The sequence below is a fragment of the Brugia malayi genome, assembly GCF_000002995.4.
Source record: "Brugia malayi strain FR3 genome assembly, contig: Bm_v4_Chr1_scaffold_001, whole genome shotgun sequence".
NCBI classification, from domain to species: Eukaryota; Metazoa; Nematoda; class Chromadorea; order Rhabditida; family Onchocercidae; genus Brugia; species Brugia malayi.
In genome coordinates this window covers 8,106,704-8,121,751 of record NW_025062475.1, presented here as the reverse complement: position 1 = coordinate 8,121,751, position 15,048 = coordinate 8,106,704, and the positions used below count along the sequence as shown (strand labels likewise).

Genomic DNA, 15,048 nt, shown 5'->3' with positions numbered 1-15,048 from the left:
AGCTTTCTTCTACGTGATGCATCGATATATTAAAAGGTTCAAATTACTAGCTCAAAATTCCGCTTCTAATTTCATTAGGTTGTTAGGGTTTCAGATCGTCTAACTGCTGTATTATCTAACTACTGTATTGATCCGACTGTAGTTCAGTACTGTGTACTAATCATTATTCCTACTGCAATAAATTTTTACCTCTATAAGACGAAGCGAATAAACAGGAAAAATGAATTCAATAAAATGCCTTTATCTTAAAGAAAATTGTTTGTAGTTAGAAGATGAAAAACAAGAACAAGCATACAGTAAATCTGGAGATGAGGACGTGTTAAGTGACGAAAAAGACGAAAAGTTCGTTTATTTGCATTGGCAGATTGGTTTTTTTCATTTTTTATTACTTGGCGGATAATATGTCTTTTATAAAATTTCTAATGTGAATGAATCCTAAAAGTAACTTTGAAAATATGAGGTTCAATCAAAGGAACTACTTTAAAATTGGCAGATTATAGTCACTGCACATGTTGTTTTCAAATCAAGTAATTTTAGGCCTCAAGCTCTTCCAGACCCACTGAAACAACTAATTCAGTGCTTCCAACGTGCAGCAACAAGTGAGCAGAGTCAAACGATCTCCATTGCTAATGATTCACTGTTTGTGAATTTTGCTCAAGTGATGTCGAAATCGATACACATCGAAGATGAGGATGAAGGCGACGACGAGGGGGAGCTTGATCAGGCGGTTAGTTTTGCGGTATCCATGGTCATTTAGCAGTATTGAACTGATTGCAGCAGATTCGTATATTAAGGTTATCAGGATCTGGTAATTTTGTGAGAGATAAGTGTATTTGCCATTATAAGTAAATTTCTGTGTTTCAGCAGAAAGAAGAAATATCGCAAGCGCTTCGTGCAGAACAAGCAGTTCTGGCAGATCGCGGGGCAGCAATAATGTGTCTCATGTACTTGTCTGCTAGTAATGGTGAACCAAGTGATATGGTGGCAGAAGCCCTACAACTAGGCATTCATCTTCTCAATGGCGGAAATAGCAAAATTCAAGAGGTTCCACCGTTAATGTTTTAAATTATTTTAGGGACATAGACATAAATTGTAGGAATTATCGCAAGTATTATGTAAAATTCGAATGTACGATATCTATGTATCTTTTAAGGAAATTTGCCTTTTGAGAGAGCAATATGACTTAAACTGCTGAGTCCATGTGTGTTCAATTAAGATTGGTGAAGTAAGGTATTACTAAATGTTTTCTATTAATCATCCAGTTCAGATTGTAACTAATGCACAAACTGATCTGAAACTAAAATTAGGCATACCTGTTTAGAGGAACATAGTCATTATTTAAGTATTGCTAATACTTAAATAATGAGCAATAAGTAACACTAAATAAAACTATAAAATATGATAGTTTTTTTTGCTATAAAAATAAAAGCTTCTTCAGCAGTATTATTCTCTAGAATCGTTACAGATGTTGATCGATTACCTGCAACTAAAAAAGGATGTTCGCTTCTTCACTTCATTAGCTGGTTTGATGAATAAGTGCAGTGTGCTGAATCTTGAAATGTATGAACGACAAATCAAGGTTTACCCTTCCCTACCCTACGAATTATTTCCTGTTTCCTGAAATTTTTGATATTATTTTTTAAAAGCGATTTCAATTGCAGGCTGAGGGTCTTGGTATGGGTGCTGAATTAGCTGCTGCTGCTAACCAAAATCTAAATGATTCTGAATTTACATGTAGTCTTTTCCGATTCCTACAGCTAACCTGTGAAGGGCATAATTTAGGTAATGTTTTGAAGTAATCGTTTCATTTGCTTGCATTAGTTACACAATTTTTGATCTAAATAAATGAAATAAATAAAAAGTTAGCCACTGAAGATATTATTAATTAAAAGGTGATGTAATCAATCTACATCTCTCCTCATATGTCCACAAACTGTTAATTATAGTTTGGTTATATTCTTGAACTGTTAAATAAACTTTGCATTTGCAGAATAGTCCAGTTCTTGTTTCAAAATTTATTCCTTCAGAATTTCAAAATTATCTTCGAGCTCAACCTGGACATACGACAAGTGTAAATCTGATCAACTGTACTGTTGATTATTTGCTAAGGTTGCAAGAATCAGTGATGGACTTCTATTGGCACTATTCAAGCAAGGATGTAATTGATGAGAGTGGAAAGGAGTATTTCCTGAGGGCTATTCATGTGTGTAGTCAGGTATTCAACACACTTACAGAAAGTATACAGGTATGTAACTTCTATCTTTCCACTTTTTTTTTCCTTTTTTGTAGGGAGAATCAGAGAAATTATTCATGTTAGATATTAACTGGAATTTATAAATTAAGAAGATCTGTATATGACAAGATTTGTACTTAGCAAGATATACATTGCATGATTCAATGGAACTCGAAAAGAAGTAGAATTGATAAATGAATTTTAGGGTCCCTGTACTGGAAATCAGATGACACTTGCAAACTCTCGTTTGTGGGATGCTATCAACGGATTCTTCTTTCTCTTTGCGCATATGATGGAGAAATTGTACAAAAATAGCACGCAGTTGGAATTATTAAGAGAATTTTTAAATCTGCAGAAGGATATGATTGTATTGATGTTATCTATGCTTGAGGGTAATTTTTAAAAATTAATAAGATATCGATGCAAAAAAATAGTGCCTATTAGAATGTTGTTTAATTTGTTGTGAAGGTTAAAATTCAAACCCAAAAATTCAAATATGAAGTCTTTGTGGAAAATGGAAAGGAGAAAAATTTGCAATATGAAGCAAATAGAATGTTATTCCATTTAAAAAATTTTTTCGGACTCAGTAATATTGATTTTGAAATTTCTAGGAAATGTACTTAATGGTTCCATTGGCAAACAGATGGTCGATGCATTAGTTGAAAGTGAGCAAAATGTAGAAATGATATTGAAGTTTTCGGATATGTTCTTGAAGTTGAAAGATTTAACAACGTCACAAGCATTCCAAGATTTCGATACAAACCGTGATGGCTGGATATCACCTAAAGAATTTCAGCGCGCTATGGAAAGTCAGAAAATGTACTCCGTGTAAGTTTCGAATTTTAAAGAAGTCCAGCTGTTTAAAATCAAGAGCATGTCTTATTCTTATAGTTGCTGAAACTAATTCATTTCTCAGTTTTTGAAATGATTCAAAATATCTCTCAGTAAGGAAAAACGAACATTTTGTAGAATACGGATATTTTTTAAGATCAGAAATTTTTGGATAAAAGTGGATTCATTGACAAATTGAGTGGATAGTGCTATTTCAGATGAATTTTGCACTGAGCAATCATTGCTGATTATCGAAAAATTCGGTTTTCTTGATTTTATTGTCTTAACTAGCCAATTTACCCAAATGACTCGATTTTATTTCAGTGAGGAAATAACATACCTAATGATGTGTACAGATGTGAATAATGACGGTAAAGTAGATTACATGGAATTCACAGAACGTTTCCACAATCCTGCCCGAGATATCGGTTTGTAGCATCCAATTGTGTTATATTTAATTAAATGCCTCTTCAGATTACTAACAGAACTTGTTGCTCAGTTAACTCATACCGAAATTTTGACAAGCACAAGTTTCAATATCAAAACAACTAACTATTAGTATCGATGAATTGGGAATCAGAATACGGAAGGACGGAAACTGTTCCAAACATTAGATCGAAATTTAATACCTTTATAAAATAACTAGGTTTCAACGTAGCTGTACTTCTTACGAATCTCAAAGAGCATATCACGAATGATCCACGCCTGGAAAAAATAATCAAACAAGCGAGCAGTTTGTTGGAGTATTTCGATCCTTATTTGGGTCGAATCGAAATAATGGGTTCCAGCAAGAAAGTAGAGAAAATCTATTTTGAGATTCAAGAATCGTGGTTGGAACAATGGAGTAAGCAACAAATTAGGTTAGTTTTTGAATTAAATAATGGAATTTTTAAGGAATTTCAATTTTGATCAGTGAATTTTATTGGTTGGTATTTGATTAATATTCATAATGCCAAATCGGAACTGAAATAAAAGCTTTTCAAGTTTCAAAAATTCAAATAGTCCATTTCTTCAGCATATTTCACATTTATAAGCAACTGTAACTCATAATTGTTTGCAGAGATTCCAAGAATTCTTTCCTTTTCAACGTGCTTCAGGATGATGGTGGAGATCAAGGAAAACTGGAGGCATTTATTAATTTTTGTGAAGATACTATTTTTGAGGTTTCTTTTATGCAAATCAATTTTGTTTTTCTTCTCTCTTGTAGTGACTCCTGTAGTTTGACTTTCAAATTGTGTTAAGCCCAGAACTTATTCAATGTCCTCAAAAGTTTCTGCTCGATAGGTCATAAAAATAAGAAATAAAATTTAGATGCAACATGCAGCAGAAATCAGTGCTGGTGATATAGCGGATTCAAAAATTGAACGAGCAAAGAAACAGCGTGATTATTTCCTACAGCAAACTTCAGCTGGCGCGTAAGCAATTTAATCTCTCAAAATTTAATTTACTTTACCTCATATCGACACTTTTCTAACATTTTTGAGATCCTCGTTTTTCTTTTTTTCTTTAGTTTCATCATTAACTATGATTAGAGAACTGAAAGTTGGATGTAAACTTCTAATGACTAAAACAATCGTATTTCGAAAAAATAATCGTATCTTCGTTTTTCTTTTTTTTTTAACTTCATTATTAACTATGATTGAAACTTATATCTTTTTCTTCATTTCTAGACAGATTTCGGCAACCTTCAAAACTGGATTCACGTATGGCGTCAATGCGGCAAATGCTTTAAAGCCTGCAAATGTAAAAAAAATATTTAACACAGCTAATGCTACCCTCAGGTGATTCATTGACATTTTCGTAAGTACCATTTCAGAAAATCTATGCTCTTTAAAAAAAATGATTTTCTAAGCTTAGTACAAAAGTCTAGATAACCTGTCATGCAAAGCCACCAAAGCATTAAAAATCAATCAGTTATAATGACTTGAAGTGTCAACAAGTATCATAAAATATATTTTAAATCACTACTCTGAATTTTGATGTGGAAATTCTAGATCAATGACATGGGCTCAGCTAGTATTTGCCATTATCACTTTATCAACAAAAGTTTCCGTGAAAGTAGCAATGTTCATTTATCTGGTCATCTGTACCTTGTTACGATTTGGTTATTATTTGATGACGCCGGATCGTGATGAATTGGAGGTAGAACAACCTGCATTAACAATGCTTGAAAGGTTGTTACTTGTATATGAAGTTTTCTTCTGGATCAATTGATAAAAGGAAATCAAAAGGCTGTCTTAACATTTGATTCAACCATTTATCTCTCTGTTTTATTAACATATACTTGTAGCGCCGGCATGCAGCATACTTCTCCAGTTTGGCCATCCCTTCAACAGTATCGTCGTTCCTGTAATTACGATGTGTTTGGCGTACGTTTACCACCTACTGATGCCCAAGCGTCAACAACACTTCAAGCACAATCAAAGACTGAAGGTTTGCTTAAATGTCTACAATTTTTCACTATGAATTAACTGATATCGGGTGACAAACCACTGGTATATATAAATGTACACCTTATATCTCTTACATCAGTTTATGACTTTGATTTTTATGTTATTGAATAAGAATGGGTAGAAAGTGGTAAATACATTTTGTAGACTGGAATGTAATTAAATGGATTTAACGAATGAATATCCTGACAATTATTACTGTTAGCAGTTTGTTTCAACAATGCGCAATCTTTTTATATATAATAAAGGATAATACGACTATTAAATTATTTAATCAAAAAATTTAAGCCACGATTGCACCGACATCAGTTCAACAATCAAAAACCGTTTTGAAACCGTCTGTGGTTGCACAGCAGTGTCCAAGGTGATTCGTTTCGTCTTTGCAGAATTTCTTGTCTACCATTCATCAAAAAATATGCTAGTAGCTTAAAATAGTCATAATTATCAAATTTAGTACATTTTTTTAATCAAAGCTGTACTTTATTTTATTCCAGTTTATATGAAACCCAAAGCTTTAGTGGCACTGATGTTCACTATAATCAAGCACTTTCACCAACAGTATCGGAATATGGCATTAACGATTACTATGAGCCAAAAATTGCTGAACAAATTCCTCCACGTAGCCGAGGATCGCTTCTTGTGTGTTTATTTCATTTTTTCTTTTCTTTTTCTTTTTTTTTTTTTTTTTTTTTTGAACTTTGATATGTGGCGAAATATTAATCACTTAAGATTTCCTTTAGTTCTGTATGAAATTTTTCGAGACAGTTGCACTGCATGTATATGTATTACTCAAATGGACTTCACCGATTACATCTTAATCATTCTTTTCTCATCAAATTTTCAGAATATGCTGGCTCGTAATTTCAAAACAATTGAAAAAACCACACTATATTTAGCTTTCTTCATCAACGTTATTTTACTCTTTCATCGGATACGAATTTCGGATAATGTGACATCAGTAAATGATACCGGTAGGTAATACTAGAAATATCTGTGAACACCATAAAGTATTGAGTTGTAAGAGTTATGTAATGAACTCATATAATACAGATGATGATATGGAATCAGTTTATATCAGTGGAGTGATACTGCCATATACATCGTATGAAGTGACCGGATGGATGCTAGCACAGGTTTTTATTCCGTTCCAGAATTTTAAATTCTCTTATTAAACTTAGTTAAACTGTTCAAAGATCACAAGTAATGAAACTGCGTTGATGTTGTTATTGATTCATTTATCTTCCCTATCAACCATTTGATCTAAACAACAGTAAAGGAAAGATTTGGAAGCAATATTTTACTTGTTTCAGAATTTTCTATATCCAGTCAGGCCTATGACGTCAACTCTAGTTTTTTTTTCTTTAATTTTCACATTATGATGAAATTAAAATTTTTTTTCAGTTACTCTACTGGATAAGCGTTCTGCATGCTGTGGCATCATTTGCTTTGTTGGTATCGTTTTATCAATTAAAGGTCATTTAATTCGATTAATTTCAAACATTTCGATTTTCAGCTCGAACATTTATATTTCTCAGCTGATTACTGAGAAATTAATTTAAATAGATTTTTATATTTCTCAGCTGATTACTGAGAAATTAATTCAAGTCGTGGTTTTTGTTTGACTTCTAGGTTTATGTCAGAATTGGATTTTCAGATCCCACTCATAACTTTTAAGCGTGAGAAGGAAGTCGCACGGCGTTTAATGTTCGATGGCTGTTGGCTTACCGAAGATGATGATGAAGAAAGAAGTTTGACGAATACTGTCTTCTGGTAAAACATTTTTCTTGTATGGATAAGTGTGGTTGACGTGCAATTTGATTTTGAACTCTTTTTTTTTTTTTCATAGGTATATCGATCGTATTGTTATTAGCTCCAAATCATTTCCCATGAAATACTGGGATAAATTTGTTCGCCGGAAGACAAGACAAAAGTTTCGTGACCAGACTGATGAAGAAACATTAGTCACAGTCTTGGGTGAAGATAAATCGGCAACTGACACCTCGTTTGATTACAGGTAAACATGAGTTCTTGATACTTCTTTCTTCGTTTGCTTTAACTGCATGTAATTTTTTTATTCATTTAATTTTCTTCCCTTGAAACTTTCGAATTATAGATGTAAACTGTATACTTTGCATGAATTATAAAATTAAGGTTTTTTTATCCTTTTTTCTTTAAAGTAGAAAAACTCTTTAAAAGCATATTTTTTCGTAAAGAAAGTCATAGTTCTTGAAATAACAATTATGAGAAACAAAAAATGAAATACATCGTAACTTTCTTTTTCAGATATGCTTGTTGGCTGTGGCTTGGAGTGATTTTGACAAATGGACAATTCTTGTATCGTGTCCACTATTTGCTTTGCTCAGCTCTTGGTGTTTTCGTTTCTCCTTTCTTCTATGCCTTTCACCTGATAGATGTGGTACTCTCTTTCCCCATGTTGAAAGCCATTTTGCAATCTGTTACTCATAATTTGCAACAGGTAATTTGTTTCTATCCAGAATAATGAGTAAAATGGCAAAATATGAGAAGGCATCTCATAAAGACTGAAATATTTGAAACATTTTTCCTAATCTGAAAAAATATTTTCTTAAGCACAAATGTGCGATTTAAAGGCAGTTGTATGTTATCTAAAAACTGAACTCTCGCATTTACTTTGGTTCAAACAAGTTCTGTAGACTAATGTTGTTGACAAAAATTTATTTAATTAAGAAATAGATCCAAAATATGGTAGTTTTCTCAATATGTAGCCAAGTTTGAATTAGAGAGTTAGATGATTAATTGACAGTTAATTTATTTCAGTTAATTTTGACAATCATGATGACATTGGTAGTTGTTTATTTGTATACTGTGCTAGCATTTAATTTCTTTCGCAAGTTTTACGTACAAGAGGGTGAAGGAGAAGAACCACCAGACCGAAAATGCCATAACATGTTGACGGTAATTATTTATTTTATGTACAACATAAATTAGTTGTGTTATAGTATTATTGACACCGTAATTTCGAAACTAATATTTTTATACAATTTCAAAGAAACAGTTCCTCAAAGTTAAACTATTGTTAAAAACTTTCAGTGTTTCATTTATCATTTCTATGCTGGAGTACGCGCAGGCGGGGGTATCGGTGATGAATTGGAGTCTCCTTACGGTGATGATTTGGAATACTGGCGAATGCTTTACGATATTTCCTTCTTCTTCTTCGTTATCATTATTTTACTTGCCATTATGCAAGGTTGAGAATTTATTCATTTAAAAGTGGAGCCTTTGATGATTCGACTATTTCAATGCAGTTGTCAACAAAATGTTTCAGGCTTAATTATCGATGCATTTGGTGAATTGCGTGATCAACAAGAATCAGCAACTGAGAAATTGGAATCATCCTGTTTTATTTGTGATATTGGCAAGGAAACATTTGATCGATTGCCGCGTGGCTTCGAGATACATACCTCTAAAGAGCACAATTTCGCTAATTATCTGTAAGTTTTTTTTCATTAACAATTAGCTGATGTAATGAAAGGGAAAAATTATAGTAATTGCTTCTAAAACATACGAGCAAATTTTCAACGCATGTTGATGAACACATAAATGAATTCTTTAGTGAATTCAAACAATATCATTCCTGTTTCCAGAACTAAAAGTTACCAAATTTTCAGGTTTTTCCTCCAACATTTGGTGAACAAAGATGAAACAGAATATACAGGACAGGAGACATATGTTCGAGAGAAATACGATAATCGTGACTGGGAATTCTTTCCCGTTGGTGAGTGTTTCATGAAACAGTACGAAGATCAACTGTTACAATCTTAAGACCCGAATTTTGAAATTCGAACGAAAATCATTTCTAGTAGATTTGATATAATCCTGAAGGCAATTCTTTTTTTTGGAATCACATCTGAGATTCTTATTTATGCTTAGTTGAAATCTGTCTTTTGAAAATCTCAATTTATTATCCTGCTTTGCATAATGTATCATTTATTTAAAGACTGTTTGTTTGTTTTTTAGAAATTAGTCACTGCTTTGACTCAAATTTTTGAATTAGACTTTAAACCTCTTTTTCGTTGTAGAAAAAGAGATTTCATTTTTTTTAAAAAAACTTCCTTTACCGAACGGCAAATTGAAATCTCAAAAAAGCTGTTTTTCTCCATTTCGTTTTGTCCTGATGAATAAACGTTTGCCTTTGCAAGATATGTTGTCGTTGATATGCCTTCTCTCCAATTTTGTTCTGTTTTCTTTATGTGCAGGTGCACTCATACCTTCATCTATGTCCAATGTATTCCTGTTCAGTATTTAGTTTAGTTATCTGGCAGCGTTGTTGTAATCGTGAACGCACTGCTTCTCTGTTTGTCCTTTTGAGACAAATTCAATTAGAATGCGTTTGAAACAGAAACGTGAAATAAAAAATTCATTCATAAATATTGTTGTGAATTGTTAAATTGAAAATCTGAAATATTCAAAAAAAAAAAAAAATCGGTATGAGTTATAGCAAGAATAAATCTAACCGTTCGAATTTTAATTCCTCATTTTCTTTAAAAATTTAGAAGTTCGAGTTGTAACTGATTAATTTTGGTCACTTTCACCTAATTACTCAAACAGATATTCTCGCATTGCTTTATTCGATGAGGATCAAATAGAAGTTGAAAAGGATGAAAATGTGATGAGTTGAATTCAGTGTCTCATCTTCACCGCTTGCATTTTTCTGCTTTGCATTTCAGAGCGAAACATATGACATACAGAGATAATCGCAGAATTGAATTAAAAACAAAAAAAAAAAAAAAGATGAAACAGAACAGTTAGGATGTGAAAGATAGTAAGGTTACAAGACAAATTTATCATCAAACTAGTAAGTCAAGTGCAAGGGCTTATTATTCACTATCAGGATTATTTGAAATATGTTGTCCAAAGGAAATTACCGTAGTGGAAAAGTAATTTCCGTTTCTACTCCTTACTTAATTTGCATCTTGCAACAAAAAATCAAACCAGATGGAATGGATTTCCATTTTTGCTTATACAGCTTGCATTTATTTCCATTTATCATCACCACTCCGCCATTTTTGTCTTTGAATAGCAAACAGTTCTCAATTTCATATATGAAATTCCACATTTTTTTATGGAATTCATTAATTTCTTCATTTTTTGCACTGAATATTATTTAAAGGATGAAGACGTCAATAATAATGATAATGTTGGGAAAGGTCGTAAGAGAGATTACCTTCCTAACCTACTGGCCATCAAAAACCGATAATGATAAACTGAAAACTTGCCTAACCTTGCTCATGCATATTGATAAAGCAGCTAACAATTCATTCTGCTTTTGTCTCATTGCTTATTGTTCTCATGTCTGCTCATATTTCTGTGGCTTTTATCATCGCCTTCTGGTTCAAAAACACCTCCTCACTTCCTTTGAGGTTTTCATTAAACCGGACTTCTTTATCTCTTTAAGATGAAAACTTTCGATTTCAAAACATTTATTGATTTGGTAAAATGATTTTACTTTTCGAATCTCTGGTACTAATAGAACTCTAATTGGAAATTAAGCTAGCAAATCTGTGCTAATTTTTATGATTTTAATTGAATTATACTTGATTTTAAGTCTAGAAAGTATGATTCAAACGCTTTCCATGTGTTAATAATAATTTCGATCACAATTATTGTGAATGAAATCTATTGAGATTACGCAGTTATTAATCTCCTTCTTGTATATTTATTTGTAAGCTTCTCGTTGTGGCGCACTGAAACCACTAGAAGCGCAATGTTATTTTAAAAAAACTGAGTTAATTGAACTTTCGAGGAATAAATAAATATCTTTTCTAAGGAATAGCTAAATAATGATATAGCTGTATGTAGCTATATCATTTATTGCATAGATGAATATAATTACTTAATTATTAATTGAAATTTATGGTCAGCAATTTACCTATACGAAGAGAAATAAGTGAGAATTATTCATAACATCATGATAAATTTGAAATGATTTGGCAAATCAGAAGGATAATTTTTTTCTTTCAATAGAATATTTCACATCAAGCTGTCGAGCCATCTACATCACTTCTGAATTTGCGGTGCTAGCCCACAGCTATTAGATTACCTTTAAGCGTTTGCGTTTCATTGAAATCAGCCCTGAAAGTATTTGTACGTTTAGTTAATCCTAGTGATAGAACTATGTATGGAAATTATTGAAAAATTTTTAATAGTCTAAGCAAAGATACTTTTACTAAACTAATGAACAAACACTACATGAGTAGATTACAACTGAAAAGCTTAATAAATAATTGAGAAATCTAATAACTAATAATTTTTATGGAATTTTATGGATTTTATGTTACTTATACAATCTTTTGGCTTCTAAAAGTGCAGACGCTAATTTCTGTTACCTATTTTTTTAGGCGAGATAAAATAATGAATTCAAATTTAATGACATGATTACCGGTTAATATTTTTAAATACGATTTGTCGAAAGTCTAAGTTTTGTAATCTTCAAAGCTTGTGGGTGCTGAACTGACGATATCTACAAATAAAATCTATCGTTACTGATTTTTTAAGGATTTTCAGGTGGTTTCCGGTAGATTCAAACAAATGAAATCAGATAAAGTCCCATTCTAGTTTCTTACTGCTATTAAATATGAATTTGCAAAGTAATGTTTCATCTTGTAATGCATTTTCATATTTTATGGAGGTGATACCTGTCAACAAAAAATATTAATAAAGACAATTGAAAAGCAATATTCTTTACTGAACACTAATGATGTGGGCAAGCGCCATAGCACCATGCTCATCGATATTTCGTTTATTCGCCTGCTGCTTCAGGCGATCGAAGTCACATATCGTTAGTTCTAACTTTTTATACGAAAATTATCTTGCTAAAATATTTGTTTATAGTATTTCCTGTTCTTTTCAGTACTTGAAAATTGCTTTAACGATATTGAATGAATAAAAATCCCAATTACAAAATTTAATTTTTTACTCTTGACTCAAGTTATTGTTGTCTATTCCAGATTTTTCATTCTTAGTCGTATTTTCATGTTTCTCATTCTGCTAAATGATTACTTTCTTCGGTAAATTCTTTGGCAGCATTATCAAATAGTCTTTCCTGACCATTATTTCCAGCACATTGTGCAAAATGCAGTTCTTAATGATCCAGTACCAGCCATATCACATGAGATTTCCGGACAGCCAAATGTCTCATCGAATGCTGCCATACTTTCATTTGGTAAAATTCATTACAAGTTAGACTACGATTTTGGAAGTAACAAGGTTAGCTTTTCACTTTATTTACTGTCAGTAGTTGAGAACCTTAAATATTTACTTGAAATTACTGTTTTGCTACTTAGTATTGCAATCCATAAGTTTCTCAGAAACTCTATGCTTCATTTTTGTGACTTATGCGACATTTTATTAAATATATTATAAAGCATAAAAATGACATGCTGCAAACTTAAATTGCAGTTAGCAGTAACAATTTTTGAATGTAAAGAATTGCCAGCAATGGATCGGAATGGAATGTCAGATCCATACGTGAAACTGTATCTGCTTCCGGAAGGAAAGCCAAAATTTGAAACAAAAATCAAGCGGAAATGCTTAAACCCCATTTTTAATGAAATGTTCGCCTTTCATGTAAGTGTGCCCTTTTCCAATATAACTGTTCTTTTTAATATAAGGTTATACCATTCTACAAAAAATAATACTAACAATTTTAAAAATATTTTAAAATTCTTTAAATCTGATGTTGCGCATTTTTTATCCTATGTTTTTCTTGGGCAAGTGTTTTCTTTATAGATAGCATTTACGGAGCTTCAGTGTAAGACACTTCAATTGGTTGTATACGATTTTGATCGATTAAGGAAGGATGACCGAATTGGTCAGCTGTCAATACCTCTAGAGAAAGTTGACTTTGGTATTACTGTCGAGAAATGGTCTCAACTAAATCCTCCGGAATGTGAAACTAACTCAGTGAGTTTTCAGCTATTCCATATAGGCCTTGAGAAAGAGTAGTCTATTTAAGGACTTCCATTTCGAGTTATCGAAAATATTAATGAGCTTCTCAAAGCATAGTTTGGATGAAGGAACAAGGCAGTTCCATACAGGAAGAATTTGAATGAAATTTAATACTTCACTTTAGGAGTCACGACTTGGTGATCTTTGCTTCTCTTTGCGATATCGGCCAAGTACAATGATTTTAACTGTAACAATAATGGAAGCTCGAAATCTTAAGAAAATGGATGTTGGAGGTTTGTCAGGTTAGTGATCAAAGTATTTCAAGCCTTTAGGATTTCTGGAACTCAACTTCGTTGGTTTCACTGCTAATTTCAACTTTTGCGCCCAGTTTTAGATCCATTTATCAAATTACATTTGTATAATGGACGAAAATTGATATCAAAGAAGAAGACAACACGAAAATACAAAACACTGAATCCATATTACAACGAAAGTTTTCAGTTCAAACTGGAACAGGAATTATTGGAGGTGAATTTGGACTCGATTTAGTTTAAGCTTTAAGCTGCTTTCAAGTATATAATCCTAAAAGATACAAATAATTTTTTTGATTGGCCTATTTCTACTACTACTACTACTACTACTACTCTAAAAACGAACTATGAATTATACATATTACACGTCCAATCAAACTTTAGTAAGTTTCATGCAAATTTTTTTTAGAAAGTGCATTTGGTTATCAGTGTTTGGGATTATGACAAGATGAGTAAAAATGACTTTATCGGAGAAGTAAAGCTTGGCTCTCCATCTCTCAATGACTTCACAGTTAGCATCACCAGCCAGAAACAATGGCTTGAAATGATGTGTACCAAGAGACCTGCTGTTCACTGGCATACCTTACAGCCGAAATCATGATTTCTTGTCGACAAAGGTCTTCTTTATCATAATTTCTTAGACACATAAGCAGTAAAAAGTTATGATATAGCGAACAAGAAGATGCGCCATGAAAGTAAATTTGATTAAGATTAGCAGAATATAGAAGTCATCTCGTTCGTTTTGAAAATTTTCTAGACTTTATAAGGAATGTCGAGAATGTTTTAAATATTTAAATTTGACAGTTTTGATTAGAAAGTTCGAACTAATTTTGAATAAACTTTTATGTGCCTACTTTTTTAATTGCAAGCTTATTTTTTCTGTTGCTTTTAATTAAACTTTTTTCAGTTTGAATGCAGTTATTCCACTTCAGCTCTATTTTACCTTAACGATCCAATGCAAACATTTTTTAAGAAGAAATGTATTATTTTACTACTGAAAAAGTACCTTTATTTAACATATTTCAATTTTCCCTTGGATGTCTCAAACAATTAATTAACTTTAATTTCTAATAGGCAATAGAATTTCACTAATATTTGAAGCATAAATTGATGGAAATAAATTGTTTGATCATCACAGTAAGTACATCTTGAGATTTGAGGCACATTTTGTTGTTCATGATAATTCACATAAAGTTGTTCTTATTTTCTAAATTTCGGCAAATATAATTAAATTGCATTGAATTCTTCTTTAGTACTTTTTGTCTAGCATCATCCAGTTTTTGTGTAGAAAAATTTC

At 32.0% G+C, this 15,048-nt stretch overlaps 2 protein-coding genes across 5 annotated transcripts in view; both read left to right on the top strand.

Moving 5' to 3' along the window:
• The window catches only part of Bma-unc-68 (Uncharacterized protein), a gene marked incomplete at both ends in the record, with an annotated part of 43,975 nt that extends 34,660 nt beyond the window's left edge, over positions 1-9,315 (top strand). For all 4 annotated transcript variants that reach the window (XM_043077097.1, XM_043077098.1, XM_043077099.1 and 1 more), the window contains 27 exons: positions 266-342; positions 538-727; positions 865-1,044; positions 1,466-1,579; positions 1,662-1,782; positions 2,028-2,245; positions 2,439-2,625; positions 2,845-3,061; positions 3,389-3,492; positions 3,711-3,924; positions 4,125-4,227; positions 4,376-4,479; positions 4,735-4,845; positions 5,059-5,238; positions 5,355-5,497; positions 5,803-5,878; positions 6,009-6,153; positions 6,359-6,485; positions 6,565-6,647; positions 6,916-6,987; positions 7,169-7,284; positions 7,361-7,528; positions 7,798-7,990; positions 8,311-8,448; positions 8,584-8,740; positions 8,819-8,984; positions 9,162-9,315. In XM_043077097.1, the coding sequence (XP_042933031.1) occupies positions 266-342; positions 538-727; positions 865-1,044; positions 1,466-1,579; positions 1,662-1,782; positions 2,028-2,245; positions 2,439-2,625; positions 2,845-3,061; positions 3,389-3,492; positions 3,711-3,924; positions 4,125-4,227; positions 4,376-4,479; positions 4,735-4,845; positions 5,059-5,238; positions 5,355-5,497; positions 5,803-5,878; positions 6,009-6,153; positions 6,359-6,485; positions 6,565-6,647; positions 6,916-6,987; positions 7,169-7,284; positions 7,361-7,528; positions 7,798-7,990; positions 8,311-8,448; positions 8,584-8,740; positions 8,819-8,984; positions 9,162-9,315 (3,858 nt within the window). The remainder of the gene's footprint in view (positions 1-265; positions 343-537; positions 728-864; positions 1,045-1,465; positions 1,580-1,661; positions 1,783-2,027; positions 2,246-2,438; positions 2,626-2,844; positions 3,062-3,388; positions 3,493-3,710; positions 3,925-4,124; positions 4,228-4,375; positions 4,480-4,734; positions 4,846-5,058; positions 5,239-5,354; positions 5,498-5,802; positions 5,879-6,008; positions 6,154-6,358; positions 6,486-6,564; positions 6,648-6,915; positions 6,988-7,168; positions 7,285-7,360; positions 7,529-7,797; positions 7,991-8,310; positions 8,449-8,583; positions 8,741-8,818; positions 8,985-9,161) is intronic.
• Positions 9,316-12,247: 2,932 nt separating this feature from the next.
• On the top strand, positions 12,248-14,352 carry Bma-snt-2 (Uncharacterized protein; the record flags this gene model as incomplete). Its single annotated transcript, XM_001900455.1, has 7 exons — positions 12,248-12,331; positions 12,613-12,759; positions 12,952-13,119; positions 13,282-13,455; positions 13,625-13,742; positions 13,835-13,968; positions 14,161-14,352. The coding sequence occupies 7 exons, from the start codon at positions 12,248-12,250 to the stop codon at positions 14,350-14,352; spliced, it is 1,017 nt and encodes a 338-aa protein (XP_001900490.1).
• Between the last annotated feature and the right edge of the window lie 696 nt (positions 14,353-15,048).